The following is a 17,771-nucleotide window of genomic DNA, read 5'->3' as shown; positions in this document are numbered from 1 at the left end:
TTCTCCCCAAGGAGCAGTGGTGGCTGAAGCTTCGCCCCATCCTAAAAATCTTGGCCAAGTACAGCATCGAGTTGGACACCTCGGAGAGAGCCCACCTGGAGCACATCACCCGCAAAGGGACCACCGTGGAGTCCAACATCTAAAGGGGGGGTGCTCAGGGTGTCTCCTCCTCCATCCCCCCCACCCCCAGAAACCCCCAGCACCCACAGGGCACCCACTGCCTCAGTGGTCCTGAAGCAGGGAGCTTCCTGGGGGGTGATTTGGGGTTTTGGGGGTTTTGGGAAAAGAGAAAAGTGGCTCCTTGTGTGTGTGTGTGTGGGGGGGGATGTGACAGTGACCTGAGAGGGAGAGGCCGGGGAGGAGCCCCCCCAGATGCTGCTTTAGTGTGAAAAATTCTGAATTCAGTTCCTGCAATAAATTTCTGGCACTCAGCCCCCTGGGGGGTTTGGTTTGGTTTGGGGGGTGTCCTGCTCCATCCCAGGGTGGAGTTCAGGGAATCACAGAACCATGGGATGGGTGGAGGGACCTCAAAGCTCCCCCAGTGCCACCATGGGGACCCCTCCCCCCAGCCCAGGGGCTCCAAACCCCATCCCAACCTTCAGCACCTCCAGGGATGGGGCAGCCACAGCTTCTGGGACACCCAGGGGCTCCCCCCCCTCCCAGGGAAGAATTTCTCCCTCATCTCCAACCTCAAGCTCCCCTCGGGACACTTTCAAGCTGTTCCCCCTCCTCCCATCCTCCAGGGCCTCATCCAAATCCATCCCCAACGTTCCTGGAGGTGCCTCCTGGAGGTATCTGAGGGCACTTCAGGCAAAGCCACAGCAGAAAGTCATCAGGGGGTTTCATGAGGTGCCAGCACAGCTGGAAGGGGACCAAAGATTCTCCTTTGGGAAAGAAAATTGGAAGCAGGGAGAGGAATCCAGCAGCTGGAGCCCAAGCCAAGTGCTCAACCTCCTCCACAATAAAACAAGGAAGTTTGGATCAGCTGCTCTCCAGGTCCCTTCCCAGCTGACATTTTAGGGTTCATTTTAGGAGCCCCGGGTGGAGTGGGGAGTGTGGAGGAGCAGGGAGGGAGCAGCAGAACCCAGAGCAGAAAAATGGATCAGGGAGAGGAATCCAGGAGTCCCAACCCTCCAATATTGTCCAACAAAAATATGGGAAGGGTTCAGAGGTGATGAGCCTCAGGGTCCCTTCCCAGCTGACATTTTAGGATTCATCTCAAGAAATCCAAATAAAGGGGAAATGTTTGGGAGCAGGGAGTGAGCAGCACAACCCAGAGCTGGATCCTGGGGCAGAAAACTGGGAGCAGGAAAAAGAACCCAGGAATCCCAACCCAAGTTCTCAACCTCATTGTTATTCACTGGTAATATGAGAAGGGCTGATGAGTCCCCTTCCCAGCTGACATTTTAGGGTTCATCTCAAGTCCACACAGAGGGGAAATGTTTGGGAGCAGGGAGTGAGCAGCAGAACTCGGAGCTGTGGTGGATCCTGGAGCAGAAACCTGGATGAGGGCGAGGAGCCCGGCAGGTGGATTCCCACCCCAGTGCTCCCAGTGGGGGTGACTGGGAAGGTCCGTGCTGTCCCCTTGGTGGCAGCAGCCCTGCAGACGTCCCCTCCCTCAGCTGAGCAGCAGCAGATATTCCTTCAGGCAGGTGGGCAGAGGCAGCTGCTCCACGGCCTCGGGCAGGAAGCGGGCGCCCAGGCTGCGTCTCACGACATATCGCGACAGGGTCTGGAGGGTGGGGGGCGCAGAGCAGAGCAGGGTGAGCTTCTGGCAGAGCTGGGGGTCCCTCCTCACCTCCCAGGGCATGCTGCCCTCTTTCCTCAGCTCGAAGTGTCCGGCAGCCCTCTGGAGCAGCTGGAAGCAGGAATCCTCCCGCTCCGTGCCCAGACCCCGGACCAGCAGAGCCACCAGCCTGGAAATGGGGCTCTGTCCCTTGAGGTTGAGCACCCGGACCTCGGCCCCGAACTCCAGGAGGACGCTGAGGCTCTCCAGGTTTCCTTTCATGGCCGCCCAGCTGAGGGGAGTGTCCTGGTTGTAGTCGCGGGCGTCGGGCCGGGCCCCGTTCTCCAGCAGGGCGCGCACGCACTCCGCGGTGTTCTTGAAGGCCGCCCAGTGCAGGGGGGTGTCCCGGTTCCATCCCCCGCGTTGGGATTGGCCCGTATTCCAGCAGCAGCTCCACGCACGTCTCGTCCTTCTCCGCAGCGTAGTGAAGGGCGGTGCGGTTGTACCATCGAGGGCATTGACCTGGGGAGGGGAGAGGGGGGGAAAGAGAGGAAAGGTGAAGGGAGAGGGGGAGAGGAGGGGGAGAAAAAGGGAGGGGGAAAAAGGTGAAGGGAAAGAGGGGTGAGGGGGGGGAGAGTGGGGGGAGAAAAAGAAGACGGGGGAAAAGGGAGAGGGGGGAAAAGGAGAGGGGGGAAAAGGGAGAGGGGGGAAAAGGAGAGGGGGGGAAAAGGGAGAGGGGGGGAAAAGGGAGAGGGGGGGAAAAGGGAGAGGGGGGGAAAAGGGAGAGGGGGGGAAAAGGGAGAGGGGGGGAAAAGGGAGAGGAGGGGAAAAGGGAGAGGGGGGAAAAGGGAGAGGGGGGGAAAAGGGAGAGGGGGGGAAAAGGGAGAGGGGGGAAAAGGGAGAGGGGGGGAAAAGGGAGAGGGGGGGAAAAGGGAGAGGGGGGAAAAGGGAGAGGGGGGGAAAAGGGAGAGGGGGGGAAAAGGGAGAGGGGGGGAAAAGGGAGAGGGGGGGAAAAGGGAGAGGGGGGGAAAAGGGAGAGGGGGGGAAAAGGGAGAGGGGGGGAAAAGGGAGAGGGGGGGAAAAGGGAGAGGGGGGGAAAAGGGAGAGGGGGGGAAAAGGGAGAGGGGGGAAAAGGGAGAGGGGGGAAAAGGAGAGGGGGGGAAAAGGGAGAGGGGGGGAAAAGGGAGAGGGGGGGAAAAGGGAGAGGGGGGGAAAGGGAGAGGGGGGAAAAGGGAGAGGGGGGGAAAAGGGAGAGGGGGGGAAAAGGGAGAGGGGGGGAAAAGGAGAGGGGGGGAAAAGGGAGAGGGGGGGAAAAGGGAGAGGGGGGGAAAAGGGAGAGGGGGGAAAAGGGAGAGGGGGGAAAAGGGAGAGGGGGGAAAAGGGAGAGGGGGGGAAAAGGGAGAGGGGGGGAAAAGGGAGAGGGGGGGAAAAGGGAGAGGGGGGGAAAAGGGAGAGGGGGGGAAAAGGGAGAGGGGGGGAAAAGGGAGAGGGGGGGAAAAGGGAGAGGGGGGGAAAAGGGAGAGGGGGGGAAAAGGGAGAGGGGGGAAAAGGGAGAGGGGGGAAAAGGGAGAGGGGGGGAAAAGGGAGAGGGGGGGAAAAGGGAGAGGGGGGGAAAAGGGAGAGGGGGGAAAAGGGAGAGGGGGGGAAAAGGGAGAGGGGGGGAAAAGGGAGAGGGGGGGAAAAGGGAGAGGGGGGGAAAAGGAGAGGGGGGAAAAGGGAGAGGGGGGGAAAAGGGAGAGGGGGGGAAAAGGAGAGGGGGGGAAAAGGGAGAGGGGGGGAAAAGGGAGAGGGGGGAAAAGGGAGAGGGGGGAAAAGGGAGAGGGGGGAAAAGGGAGAGGGGGGAAAAGGGAGAGGGGGGGAAAGGAGAGGGGGAAAAGGAGAGGGGGGAAAAGGAGAGGGGGGGAAAAGGGAGAGGGGGGGAAAAGGGAGAGGGGGGGAAAAGGGAGAGGGGGGGAAAAGGGAGAGGGGGGGAAAAGGGAGAGGGGGGAAAAGGAGAGGGGGGAAAAGGGAGAGGGGGGGAAAAGGGAGAGGGGGGGAAAAGGGAGAGGGGGGGAAAAGGGAGAGGGGGGGAAAGGGAGGGGGGGAAAAGGGAGAGGGGGGGAAAAGGGAGAGGGGGGAAAAGGGAGAGGGGGGGAAAAGGGAGAGGGGGGGGAAAAGGGAGAGGGGGGAAAAGGGAGAGGGGGGGAAAAGGGAGAGGGGGGAAAAGGGAGAGGGGGGAAAAGGGAGAGGGGGGAAAAGGGAGAGGGGGGGGAAAAGGGAGAGGGGGGGAAAAGGAGAGGGGGGGAAAAGGGAGAGGGGGGAAAAGGGAGAGGCAGAGCTGCAGCCCAACCCAGCCCTGCAGCAGCCCAGCCACCAACTGAGAGGAGGGTGAGGGAGGGGGTGCCCCCTGACCCCCCTGCTCTGCTCTGGGAGCCCCTTCCTGGGGTGCTGGGTCCAGTTCTGGGGTCCCCAACCCCAGGAGGCCACAGAGCTCCTGGAAAGTGTCCAGAAGAAGCCACGAAAATCCCAGAAACTTTCTCCAGGGTCCATTTTTCCCCACCTGAGGGGAACCCACCCAGCCCTGGACAGCTCAGCACCCCTCCCTCCCCTTCCCAAATCCCAGGCCTTTTCCTGGGTGGATTTTTGGGTCATTTGGAAGGAGTTTGGGGCTCTCACCTCTGCTCCTTTCTGCAGCAGCAGCTCCACACAGTCAGCATCAGCCACCATGCAGGCACAGTGCAGGGGCTTCAGGGTCCCATGCATGCAGTTGACATCAGCACCCTGAGAAAGGGGGGAAAAAAACACAAAAAATGAGAGAAAAAAATCCCCAATTCCTCCCCCAGCACAATTCTGCCTCTCCAGAAGGATCCTGGAGCAATCCCACAGGGATAGGGTCGGACCCAGGGCCTTGGGAGGTCCCTTCCAACCCCAATTATTCTGATTTTAGGGTTCTGGCTCCTGCTGACCACAGGGGGTTGGACCTGGTGGCACCTTTGAGGGTCCCTTCCCACCCCAATTCCCCCCTGGATCCATGGGTGCATCCCAGGGGGGGTCGAACACCCCCCGAGGAGCCCCCCCCCCCCCTCCCTTGGCAGCTATTCCAGGGATTTTTGGCCCTTTCCCACTTTCCCAGCAGTTTTCCTTCTGTCTGGATGGAGCTTCCCATGTCTCCCCCCCCTTGCCCCTTCTCCTGTCCCTGGGATCCCTCTTGGGCTCCTTCCCCCCCCCTTGGAGCCATCTCCCATCCCCCCCTTCCCTCCCTCTGAATTTCCCCCCACTTCCCTCTCCCTCTGCAGCTGGGGAGCCCAAACTGGAGCCAGAATTCCAGAGCAGGGGGGGAGGGAACCTCCCTGGATCTGCTGGACTTTTCCTGATGCCCCCCAGGATCCCATTGCCCCCCAAGACCCATTCCTGACCCCTGGGGAATTCCTGACCCACCCCCCCCAGCACTCCCAAGGGTTTTTTCCATGGAGCTGCTTCCCAGCAGGGACCTCCCTGGGGGTTGGGTTCTTCCTGAGGAGCAGCAGTGAGGTCCCCCTGCTCCACACAATGTCCGCAAGCTCTGCCCGTGGGGGGGGGGACACACACACAGACCCCCAGTGGCCTTAATTTTAGCTAATTAATCCCAATAAATAATCCTAGAAGTCATCAGCAGCCTCCACCCCCCTCCAAGCCTCAATTTTACCTAATTAATCATCAATAAATAACCCCAGAAGCAATAAGCAGCCTTGACTTTAGCTAATTAATCCCAATAAACAACCCCAGAAGCCTCCACCCCCCTCCCAGCCTTGATTTTACCTAATTAATCCCCAATAAGTAACCCAGAAGCTATTGGCAGCCTCCACCCCCCCTCCCAGCCCTAATTTGACCTAATTACTCCCCAATTAAAACCAATTATTAAATCCGCAGCCTCCACCCCGCGGGGATTTTCATTAATTCCTCCTCACCAAACCTTCCCTAAGAGCCGCGGGTCCAACCGGTGCATTCCCCCCTCCCCTCTTCAACCCCTCCATCGCCTCCCCCCCCCCGGGTCTCACCCTCCCGATCAGATCCTCCACGTTGTCCCGGGGGAAGGAGCGGATGGCGGCGATGGTTCGGATGAGCCGCTCGACAAGGAATATTTGCTCTGGATGCTCTGCATGATGTACCACATAGTGCGGGAGGGACCGGACCGCTCCCCGCATACCCCGGGAGGCCCCGCCGAGCCCCGGCAGCCAGGCCCCGGTAGGCCCCGAGAGCCCCCCCGTTCGCTAAGGGACCGGGAGAGTGGCCCGGGCTGCTCCGAGCGCTGTGGGAGGCCCTGGGGGTGGTTCCGGAGCGCGTTAGGGAGGTGCCCGCAGGGTTCGGGGGTGTCCCGGAGGGTTCGGGGGTCCCGGAGCTCCGAGCAGGCCCGGCGCGACCGCTCCTGACCCGGCGGGAAGTGGCGCAACCCGGAAGTGATGCAAACCTAAGGAGGGGCCACGCCCCCGCCTCTCCGCCAATCAGTTCTCGGCGTCCTCCGAGGCTCCGCCTCCTCCCGGCTGCTTCATCCCCTGTCCTCAGAGGTCCCGCCCCCTCGCGGCACTCTCCTCCAATCAGTGGAGGTTGCCGCCCTCAAGCCCCGCCCCTCTCCCGCCTCTCCACCAATCCGCTCTCTCCCTGCTCACCGATGGCTTCCGGTGACCGGAAGTGGGGCGGGAGGGCTGTAGTGGGCCTGGCGTTGCCATGGCAACTGGGCCTGCAAAGCCCCCCCCGAGGCCTGAGCTGTTACCTCTGGGGGACATCGGGACAGAGGGGTGACCACGGGGGGTCCCTGTGGGGTGAGGGAACACCCCAAACCCCTCCTGGACACATTGGGGATGGGGGGGGAACTGCAAAAAACCTCCAGGTGGGGGGGACACCCCAAAAACACCAAGCACCCCCCCTTACACATCAAGATGGGGGGGGAGACACCCCAAAACCTCCAGGCTGGGGGGGACAGCGTGAGGGGACACCCCAAAACCCCCAGGGTGAGGGGAGACCGCAAAACCCCCTCAACATGCTATGGGGCTTGGGGGGAAACTGCAAAAAAACTCCAGGTGGGGGGACACCCCAAAAACACCAAGCCCCCCCTTACACATCAAGATGGGGGGGCGAGACACGCCAAAACTCCCAGGGTGGGGGGGACAGGGTGAGGGGACACCCCAAGACCCCCTGGACACACTGTGGGGGGGCTGAGGGGGGAACTGCAAAAAAACTCCGGGTGGGGGGGGACACCCCAAAAACACCAAGTACCCCCCTTACACACCAAGATGGGGGGGAGAGATGCCCCAAAACCCTCAGGGTGGGGAAATCCCCCCAACCCCACCGGATCACCCCAAAACCCCCAGAGTAGGGGGACCAGGGGGGGACACCCCAAAGCCTCTTGACTCACTATGGCCAGGGGGAAAGATCCCCCCAAAAATAGGGGCGGGGGGACACCCCAACTCCCCCTCCACACCAGGGCAGGGGGGGACACATCCCAACCCCCCCCAGGGTGTTGGGGACCCCCAGGGACCCCCCCTGCCCCTTCCCATGCCCGCAAGGTCCCTCCCCCCCCCCTCCACTCCCAGGGTTGGGGGTCCCTTCCCCCCGACGGGGTGTGGGGGGGACCCCGGGTTTGGGGGTGTCCCCGGGGTGTCCCTGGGTTTGGGGGTGACCCCGGGTGTGGGGGTGTGCCCGGCGTGCGTTGCCTTCGCGAGGCGTGGCGACCCGGTTCAGGAACGGCACGGCGACCAACCCCGGGCTGCTCACACACCCCGAGCTGGCGGCCGGCAAACGCCTCCATTGCTGAGTGACACAGCTCCGTGCAGCCGAGGTTCACAGCGGCAGCTCCGCCTGCCCGCACCACAAACCCAGCGCTGCAGGGGCTCTGTCCTTCCCTACAGCGGGACATCTTCCGCCCGCCAGACCCTAATTACCTACAGGGGTGTCCCTGGGTTTGGGGTTCAGCCCGGGTTTGGGGGTGACCCCGGGTGTGAGGTCGGCCCCGGGGTGTCCCTGGGTTTAGGGGTGTCCCTGGGGTGTCCCCGGGGTGACCCTGAGGTGTGGGGGTGACCCTGGGGTGTCCCTGGCTTTGGGGGTGTCCCTGGGGGGTTGGGGTCCCCCCTCCCCATCTCGTTTGGCCGCCGGCTCCCGCCGGGAGCGGACATTGAGCTGCGGCCCCTCCGCCGGCGGCCGCCCCGATCCCGATCCCATTCCCCTTCCCGTTCCCATTCCCGGTTCCCTTTCTTCCCCTTCGCTCCCCAGTCCCCGCTCCCCGTTCTCTCCCCTCTCCCCGTTTCCCATTCCCGGTTCCTTCTCCCCGTTCCCGTCCCCCATTCCCCTCTGCTCCTTCCCGTTCCCATTCCCGGTTCCTCCTCTCCCCGCTCTTCCCTCCCCATTCCCATTCCCCGTTCCCATTCCCGCTCCGGTTCCCATTCCCATTCCCGCTCCCCTCTCCCCGTTTTCCCCCCCCGACCGGGACCCCCCGAGCGGGTGAGTCGGAACCGGGACCCCCTCCCTCCTCCTCCCCCTCCCTCCTCCCTCCTCCCCCTTCCCCCTTCCCCATTCCCCCCCTTCCTAAGATGGCGGTCGGATTGGTGCCCCCCCCCCTCACTTCCTTCCTCCTCCTTTTCCCCTCCCTGTTCCCTCCCCAGATGGCGGCGATGCCCCCGGGAGAGGGGGAGAAGTGAAGCCCCCTCCGACCCCACAATTTGAGGGGGGTCCCGCTGTGACACGGGGGAGGGGGGGCGAAGGTGTTGGGATGGGATGGGGGGGGAATGCTCCAAGCCCTAACGCTGAGCCCCCCCCCCCCCGGCTTCAGCATCAAGAGGGGAAACTGAGGCACGGAGGGGATCGGGCCCCTCTTGGGGTGCCGCCGTGTCACCCCATTTCTTTGCCTCCTTCCCCCCCCCCTCAGGTAGGGCCCCCCCCGTCTGAGTCCGCTGGGATGGCAGCGATGGACACGGAGGGGGACGTGGACCCCCGGGACCCCCCGATTCCTGAGGGGACCTCCGCAGGTGAGCCCCCCCAAAACGGCCCCCGAGAGGGGCTCGGCCGGGGTGTCCCCAACACGGGGTGTCCCCAACATGGGGGGGTCCCCAAAATGGGTGTGTGTACCCCCCCCCCCCCTCCACGGGCTTTCCCCCCAGCATGGGGTGTGGGGTGCTGAGACTTTGGGGGACACTTTTGGGGGGGTCTCCGGGGGACGTGCCCTGAGCCGGTGATGTGGGGGTGCCCCAACCCTGCAGAATGCGGGTCCCCCAGTCTTAGAGGGTGCGGGGACCCTGATCCTGGGGTTTGGGGGTGCCCCAGGGCAGAGGGGGTGCCCCAGTCTTGGTGTGCAGGGATGTCCCATTGCTATGGTTCTGGAGTACCCCAGTCCTGGGAAATGGGGGGCCCAGGGGTCCCTTTCCCATTGGATGGGTTAGGGTTAGGGGGGTCCCCCGATCCCATGGGGGTGCCCTAATCCTGGGGTGCAGGGAGGCTTTGATCCCACAGGGAGAGGCTCCTCCAGTGTGGGGGTGCAAGCACCCTGGTCCTGTGGTGTGGGGGTACCCCGATCCCGTGGGGTGGGGGGGCTCCTGTCCCTGGGAGTGGGGTTACCCCAATTCCTGGGTGCAGGGGTGTCCCCACGTTGTGGTGGGGCCTGATCTCGGGGTGCAGTGATTTTCCGATCCCGGGTTGTAGGGGTGCCCCAATCCCGGGGTGCAGATGCGCCCTTATCTCGGGGTGCCCCAGTCCAGGGGTTCAGGGATGTCCCAGTCTCGGGGTGCAGGGGTCCCCCAATTCGAGGGTGCAGGGATGTGCTGATACCGGGCTGCCGGGGTGCCCCAATCTCAGGGTGCAGGATTGTCCCAATCCTGGGTGCAGGGGTGCCCCAATATTGGGGTGCAGGGGTGCCCCGATCTCGGGGTGCAGGGGTACTCCAATCCTGGGGTGCAGGAGTGCCCTGATTTTGGGGTGCAGGGGTGCCCCAATCCCCCCCACGGGGTTCCCTGGTCCCTCAGCTCCAGCCAGGGTGTGCAGGGGGATTTTGGGGTCCCCCTCGGCGGTGCCACCCTCAGGGCTGTCCCTTCCTGGGGACACTGTCCCTGTCCCTTGCTCCGGGGCTGCTGCTCCTGCACCCCGAATCTTGGGGGGGGGGGACGGACACACAACGGGGGGGACGGGGGTGTCCCCAAACTGGAGAAGGGAGAAGGGCGGTGGAAAAGGGACAGAGATGGGACAGTGGGGATGGGACAAAGGTGACAGTGGGGATGGCAAAGGGCTGGAAAAGGGGAAATGGGGCTGGGGGAGGGACAGTGGGGCCGGGGGGGGGAAGGCACCGTGGAGCCACAGCCCCGGGGTTGTCCCCATGCCCCGGAGCCACCGCTTTGTCCCCACGCCATCCCCGACTCTCCTCTCCCCTCAGCCTCCCCCCGCAGCCCCCCGCAGCCTGGCAGAACCCGCCGGAAACCTCCCGCACCTCGACCCTCGGAGTCTCCCGCACCCCCGGGAGTCCCGGGTCCTCTGCAGGAACTTTTGGGGTTCCGAGGGGCTCGGCTGCGCCCCACGATCTGCGGCGAGTGCGGGAAGGGCTTCAGCCGCAGCTCGGACCTGGCCCGCCACCAGGTCACGCACACGGGGGAGAAACCCTACACCTGCGGGGCGTGCGGGAAAGGCTTCAGCCAAAACTCCAACCTGGTCACGCACCGGCGCATCCACACCGGGGAAAAACCCTACGGGTGCGGGGCGTGCGGGAAACGGTTCAGCGAGAGCTCGGCCCTGATCCAGCACCAGCGGACCCACACCGGGGAGAAACCCTACGGGTGCGGGGAGTGCGGGAGAAGGTTCAGCGTCAGCTCCAACCTCATCCGGCACCGCCGCACCCACAGCCGGGAGAAGCCGCACAGCTGCGGGGAGTGCGGGGCCGCGTTCAGGCACAAAGCGCAGCTCCGCAGGCACCAAACCCTGCACAGCGCCTGAGCTGGGGGGGGGAAAGGGGGGAGGGGGGGTAATGGGGTGGGGAGAAGGATAATGGGGTGAGGACAATGGGGTGGGGGTGAGGATAATAGGGAGGGGATAAGGACAATGGGGTGGGGACAATGAAGTGGGGGTGAGGATAATGGGGTGAGGAGAAGGACAATGGGGTGGAGACAATGGGGTGGAGGTCAGGATAATAGGGAGAGGACAAGGACAATGGGGTGGAGACAGTAGGGCCGGAGAAGTCACAAAGGGGGCGGAGAAGGCACCATGGGGCCACAGCCCCGGGGTTGTCCCCATGCCCTGGGGCCACCACTTTGTCCCCCCGCTGTCCCCGGCTCTCCTCTCCCCACAGCCCCCCCCGCAGAAGGACAATGGGGTGGGGACAGTGGGGTGGGAATAATGGGGTGGGGATAATGGGGTGGGGGTGAGGGTAATGGGGTGGGGACAGTGGGGAAGGGATAATGGGGTGGGGGTAAGGAAAATGAGGTGGGGACAGTGGGGTGGGGATAACGGGGTGGAGGTGAAAAATGTGGGGTGGGGGTAAGGACAATGGGGTGGGGGTGAAAGATGTGGGGTGGGGGTAGGGACAATGGGGTGGGGACAGTGGGATGGGGGTGAGGATAATGGGGTGGGGGTGAGGACACCAGGATGAGGAGGGAGACACCGGGATGAGGACACAAGGCTGGGGGTGGGGACAGCGGGATGGAGATGAGTACATCAAGAATGGGGACACTGGGATGGGGGTGAGGAAAACGGGATGAGGGCACTGGGATGGGGGATGCGAGGATGGGGATGGGGACACCAGGATAGGGATGAGGACACTGGGATGGGACCACTGGGACAGGGACACTGGGATGGGGGCAGGGACATCAGGATGAGGATGGAAGAAAGAGGATGGGACATGGGGGGGGTCACGAGGATGAGAATGGGGACACGGGGTTGGGGACAGGTTTGGGGGGGCCGAGGACCATGGTGGGGGGGTCGGGTGCTGTGGCATTTGGTGGCTGCACCCCAAAGACCCCCAAAGCTTTGGGGGGGGAGGGGGGAGGCAGGGAACGGGGGGGGGACAGGGTTGAGGCCCAGGGGGGGTGTGGATCAGTTTTTGGGGTGAATAAACGAATCCCAAACCTTGGCAGTCGTTGAGCAGCATCTTGGGGACACCCCGGGTGGCCTCACACCCCCCCCCTCCCCCCCAGGGGCCAAAAGTGGTGGCACCAACCCAAGACATCCATAGGGAAGGTTCTCCCGGTTTTCCCAGTTGGGGTTGGAGAAAAGTGGGTGCCCCGTGGGGACCCAACCCCCCACGCGTGTCACCCAACACCCCACGGGGCTGCAGCCCCAGGAAAGGAACCAGCCCCCCCACCTTTCCCATCTTTGCACCCCCCCAGAAAAAAATCTTTAAGGGAAGGGGGCCCCGTGGGTGGGGGGGTGACGCGTGGGGTGCTGGGGACACCCCGGGGGGGGGGGGGGGGGGGCGGAGACCTCGTTGCAAAATTTCCAAGCGTGGTTTGGGAATTTTTTTGCTCGGGGGGGGAGGGGGGAGGGAAACCCGCGGGGTTGGAGCCGTTCCACAAATCGGGTGGAAAAGGGAGGAGGGGGGGAATTAAAGAGGGGGGGGCAGGCTGCTCGTCCCGCCCCCAAAACAATCTCTAACACCCCAAACCCCCCCAAAAAATATCCTTTTCTTTCCCAATTGAGTTTTCCAAACAAAAATCCCAAATCCTCCTTTCCCCCCTCCCCCTTCCCCATCGCTTCGGGGGAGAATTAAAGAGGGGGGGGCAATCTGCTTGTTCCCCCCCTAACCAACATTTTAAACCCCTCCCCCCCCCCCAAAAAAAAAATCATTCTCCTCCCCCGGATGAATTTTCCAGGCAGAGCCAAACAAAAAATCCCAATTTTTTCCCCCATCTTCCCCATCGTTTCAGGAGGGAATTAAATGGGGGGGGGAGAGGGCAAATGTTGGCCCCTAACCAACATTTTAAACCCCTCCCCCCCCCAAAAAAAATCCTCCTTCCCCGTATTCCAAGGGGAGCAAAAAAAAAATCCCAAATCCTCCTTTGGGATCCCATCACTTTGGGGTGGGGGGGAGGGGGGATAAAGGGGCCGCTCATCCCCCCGCCAAACCAACCTCTTCACCCCCCCGCAAAAAAAATAATTTTCCTCCTTCCCGGCTTAATTTTTCCAAGCAGAACCAACACAAAAAATCCCAAATTTCCCGACCCCCCCCCACCCCTTTCCTTCCCCACTATTCCGGAGGAGGGAGATGGGGGGTTTTTAGGGGAGTCGCGACCGGGCGATATTTTTCCTTTTTTTTTTTTTTTTCACAAACCGCCCCCCTTTTTTTTTTTTTTTTTTTTTTTCCCAATGTTTTTCTTTTTCTTTTCTTTTCTTTTTTTTTTTTAATTTAATTTATTTATTTATTTATTAATTTATTTATCCTTTTTTTGTTTGTTTGTTTTGTTGGCGGAAAAAAATCCTCGGGCTGGCGGCAGCGGAACGGGGGGGACTGGGATGCGGTTGGGACCTTCCTGTTCCCGCCCCCCCCCCCAAACACCGACCTCACCATCCCACCAAAAAAAAAAACGACCCCCCCAAAAAAAACCCTTTTCGTTGCCGCCCCCACCCCCCCGAGGCTCCAATCCCCATCCCCGGCCTTGGAGAGGTGAGTCCGGGGGGGGTTATTTGGGGAGGGGGAGGAGAGTGGGGACCCCCCCCTCTGAAAAAAAAAAATTAAGGCCCCCCCCGCACTGATTTTTTTGGGGGGAGTGGTTGGAGGGGGGGTGAGCGGTGGATGCGGGGGGGAGGGGTCCCGGCGCTGCGGTTTTTTCTTTGTGCATTGGAGGCCCCAGCGCTGCCCCCCCCCCTAAAAAAAAATAAATGGGATGGGAGGGGGGAAACTGAGGCAGGGAAAGGGGATGGGGGGGGGAGCTCGTGCTGCTCCCCTGCCCTGGGGAGATGCTGCAAGATTCCTGCCCCCCCCCCTCCCTAAAAGATGGGAGGGATCAGCTTGAGCCCCCCCCCCCCCGAACTCATTTGCCCCCCCGATTTGGGGCAGATTGTGGGGAGGGGGGGGTCCGGCCCCTCTCGTGGCCCCCAAATTTTTTTGGATTTTCTTTTTTTTTGGGGGGGTGGGGGATTCAGAATGAAAGGACCCGCCGGGGGAGGGGGTGGATTCGCTGTGCGCTGGGAGGGGGGGGGGGGCGGGGAGAGGATTCTGCACCCCGGGGGGGGCATTTTGGGTCTGGGGGCTCCGGGCAAACGGGGGGGGTGGGGGGCACTGGGAAAGGTGGGGGGGGGGGCACTGGGCAAACGGGGGGGACATTGGGGGGGTGCAGCCATCTTTGCGGGTGCAGCGGGGGGGGTAGAAGAGGGGTGCGGGGATTTTGAGGGGGGGGCTCCGAGCATTCCGGTGGGGAGGGGATCCGCGCTCCTTTGGGGTACAGCGGGGGGGGGTGTGAAGGATTTTTGGGGGTCCCCCCATCTCGGGGCGCTCTATAGGGGTTGGGGGGGGGGCTGTGTGTGTTGCCCCCCCCCCTCCATCCCCCCGTCCCCCCCCCCCCCCCAGTGGGGGCCGGGCCCGCTCGGAGCCGCCGCCCCCTCGGGTCGCGAACGCGGCGGAAGCGGCGGAGGCGCCGCGGGTCCGGTGAGCCCGGAGGAGGGGGGAGATTGGAAAGGGGGGGGGTTTGGATCGGAACCGGGATGCGGGGGGGCCCTCCCGGTGCCGGGGATGCTCAGGGATCTCTCACCCCCCCCCCTTTTCCTTCTCCGTTAACCGCCCCCATCCCCCCCCCCCTCCCCGTCCAAGATGGCCCCGACCACAGAGCGGCCCCGGGACCGCTTTTTTCAGCGCTTTTCGACCCAAAAAACACCGTCCCCCCCACAAAGAAAAAAATAATAATACCCCGCGGGCTGGGGGCAAGGGTGGGGGGGTGGGGGTGGGGCTGAGGGAAGGGAATCGGCACTCCCGGGGGGTATTTGGGGGCTGGGGGCAGTGGGGAAACTGGGGGGGCACTGGGTAAACTGGGGGGGGGCACAGACCCTTTTGGGGTGCAGTAGTGCCCCCCCCCGACTGTCACAAGGTTTTTGGGGAGCCCCCCGGGATGGATTCATCTCTGCCCCCCCTCATCCTCCCAGTGCTGGGAATAAAGGGGGGGAGGATATGAAGCCCCCCTGGTTCTGGAGGGGGGGACACAGATTCATGGGGGGGGTTAAGTATGGTTTCCCCCCACCAAAAAAGAAAAAGATCTCAGGGGTTGACCCCAGGGCTGTCACAAGGTTTTTGGGGACCCCCCCGGGGTGGATCCATCTCTGCCCCCCCCCCCCCCCCCAGTGCTGCAGGACCCCCCTGGGAATAAAAGAGGGGGGGTGTTTAAAGCCCCCGTGGTTCTGGAGGGGGGGGGATGCAGATTCGGGGGGGGGGTTAAGTGTGGTTCCCCCTCCCCCACATCCTGGGAATGTAACCATGGCGCCCCCCCAAGAAAAAAAGATCTCAGGGGGTGGCCCCAGGGCAGAGCTGAGGGGCTGAGGCTGCAGTGAGGACCCCCCCGACCCCCCCCCCCCCCCCCCCAAGATTTCAGGTAATGGGGAGGGGAGGTAAATGGGATGGGGGGGGCACAGGGGGATTTGGGGTCACAGAGAGGAACTGGGGGGGCACAAAGGGACCCGGGGGGGAGGCACAGAGGGACCTTCCCCCCCCCCAGTCCCCCCTGGATCTGTTTGGCTCCTGGGTGCTCCTGGCAGTGCCCGAGGGTCCGGATCCAGAGGAATTGGGGAGAGGGGTTCGGGGGGGTCCGTGTTGGGGGGGTGCTCAGTGCGCCCCCCACCCCACAGATCACTGGGATCCACTGGGATCCACTGCAGGGCACTGGGATTGGACACTGGGATCCACTGCAGGACACTGGGATAGGCACTGGGATTGGACACTGGGATCCACTGCAGGGCACTGGGATCTGCTGCAGAACTTTGGGATTGACCGTGGGACACCAGGATCGGGCCCAGGACACTGGGATCTGCTGGAGGACAACGGGATTGGCTGTGGGACACTGGGATCCACTGCAGGGCACTGGGATCAGCCCCGGGACACAGGGATCCACTGCAGGATCCCCCAGGATTGGCTGTAGGACACCAAGATCTGTCATAGGATAACGGGATCAACTGCAGGACATTGGGATCAGCCCCGGGACACTGGGACCCACTTCAAGACACCGGGATCAGCCCCAGGACTCTGGGATCATCCCCAGGACATTGGGATCATCCCCAGGACACCGGGATCCACTACAGGACATTGGAATCAGCCCCAGGACACTGGGATTGACTGCAGGACACTGGGATCAGCCCCAGGACACCGGGATCCACTTCAAGACACCGGGATCAGCCCCAGGATTCTGGGATCAGCCCCAGGACACAGGATCATCCCCAGGACGTTGGGATCAGTCCCAGGACACTGGGATCCACTTCAAGACACCAGGATCACCCCCAGGACACAGGATCAGCTGCAGGACTGTGGGATCCACTGCAGGACATTGGGATCATCCCCAGGACACGGGATCAGCCCCTCCCCCATGGATCAGGAGGATCCCTGCGTGGTGGAGCTCCCGGACTCGGATGAAGCTCATGTGGTCCGAAGAGTTTACATCGGTGAGGGGGGGCTGGGGGGGGCACCGGCACGGGGGGGGGGATGTGCTGACCCCTGGAGGAGGTGTAAGGGGGGGGATGTGCCTGACCCCAATGTGTGTGTGTGTGGATGTGCTGATCCCAGGGGGGGAGATGTGAGGGGGGGGGTTGTGCTGACCCCAGGGGGGGATGTGCCCAACCCCAGTGTGTGTGGGGGGGATGTGCTGACCCCTGGGGTGGGGGGGGGATGTGCCTGACCCCTCCCCAGCTTCTCCTTTTCCTCGTCCCCCAGCTGACGATGGGATCGTGAGCGACTGCGAGGAGGAGGAAGAGGAGGAGGAGGAGGAGGTGGTGCTGCCCCACGAGATCATCCAGACCGTGATCCCGCACAGCCCCCTGGCCCCCAAGAGCAGGAAACGGGGGGGCCAAGGCCGGGGGGGGATGGGGGGGGCCGCTACCTCGGGGGGCTGCTACGGGGAGGAGGAAGAGGAGGGGGGGAGAGTCGGGAGGGTCGGGGGCCGCCCCCGGGGAGGCGGGGAGGGGGCGGGGGGGGTTCGGCAGCGCCCGTTTATCTGCAACGAGTGCGGGAAGAGCTTCAGCCACTGGTCCAAACTCCTCCGGCACCAAAGGACCCACACGGGGGAGCGACCCAGCACCTGCGGGGAATGCGGGAAAAGTTTCAGCCAAAATTCCCACCTGGTCCAACACCGCCGGACCCACACGGGGGAAAAACCCTACAGCTGCGGGGACTGCGGGAAAAGCTTCAGCTGGAGCTCCAACCTCATCCAGCACCAACGCATCCACACCGGGGAGAAACCCTACAGCTGCGGGCAGTGCGGGAAAAGCTTCACGCAAAGCAAAAACCTCATCAAACACCAACGCACCCACGCCGGGTCCCGCCCCCCGCGCTGCGGGCAGTGCGGGAGGGGCTTCCCCCAAAGCCCCGAGCTCCTCAAACACCGCAGGGGGCACGGCGGGAGCGGGGGGACCCCCGCACCTCCTCCTCCTCCTCTCTTCCCCTGCCCAGAGTGCGGGCAGAGCTGCGGGGACGGCACGGGGAGGGAGGGGCACCGGGGGAGGGTGCGGGACGGGGAGGAGGAGGAGGAGCCCTTCATCTGCGTGGAGTGCGGGGAGAGCTTCACCCGCAGCGCGACCCTGAACAGGCACAAACGCAGCCACAAACCCCTCTTTGGGCCCTGAGAGACCGGGGGACACGGGGGGGACAGGGGGGGGACACGGGGGGACGTGAGGGGATGCGGGGGGACACGGGGGGGGAGGAGGAGGCAGAGCAGGAAGGGAGAGGGGGAGAGTGATGGGCAGGGGGGGGACACTGAGGTGGGACATGGACTGAGGTGGGGACACAGGGACAGGGATGAGGACAAGGGGACACTGGGTTGGGGACAAGGGGACTGGGATGGGGAGAAGGACAGAGGGTGACAGCTGGGCACAAGGGGACAGGGTGACACTGAGCTGGGGACACAGGGACTCAGCTGGGGACACTGTGATG

General features: G+C 63.4%; 2 protein-coding genes and 1 pseudogene across 2 annotated transcripts in view; 2 read left to right on the top strand and 1 right to left on the bottom strand.

The window, feature by feature from the left end:
* Positions 1 to 431, top strand: part of PFKM (phosphofructokinase, muscle) — an 8,887-nt gene extending 8,456 nt beyond the window's left edge. Inside the window, 1 exon segment of the mRNA XM_071732838.1 lies at positions 5 to 431. Coding sequence (XP_071588939.1) covers positions 5 to 143 — 139 coding nt within the window. The 3' untranslated portion in view covers positions 144 to 431.
* A 902-nt stretch (positions 432 to 1,333) lies between these two features.
* ASB8 (ankyrin repeat and SOCS box containing 8) lies at positions 1,334 to 6,099 on the bottom strand. Its single transcript, XM_071732835.1, is given in 6 exon segments — positions 1,334 to 2,144; positions 2,146 to 2,233; positions 2,236 to 2,248; positions 4,382 to 4,486; positions 5,743 to 5,816; positions 5,819 to 6,099. Coding segments are annotated over 6 exon segments (846 nt in total). The 5' UTR covers positions 5,859 to 6,099; the 3' UTR covers positions 1,334 to 1,618.
* A 2,482-nt stretch (positions 6,100 to 8,581) lies between these two features.
* On the top strand, positions 8,582 to 17,476 carry LOC139791050 (zinc finger protein 436-like; annotated as a pseudogene).
* Positions 17,477 to 17,771: the final 295 nt, after the last annotated feature.

Source organism: Heliangelus exortis, unplaced genomic scaffold (genome assembly GCF_036169615.1).
Source record: "Heliangelus exortis unplaced genomic scaffold, bHelExo1.hap1 Scaffold_94, whole genome shotgun sequence".
Taxonomy (NCBI): Eukaryota; Metazoa; Chordata; class Aves; order Apodiformes; family Trochilidae; genus Heliangelus; species Heliangelus exortis.
The sequence above is the reverse complement of the archived record's forward strand: the minus strand, read 5'-3'. Positions and strand labels throughout refer to the sequence as shown.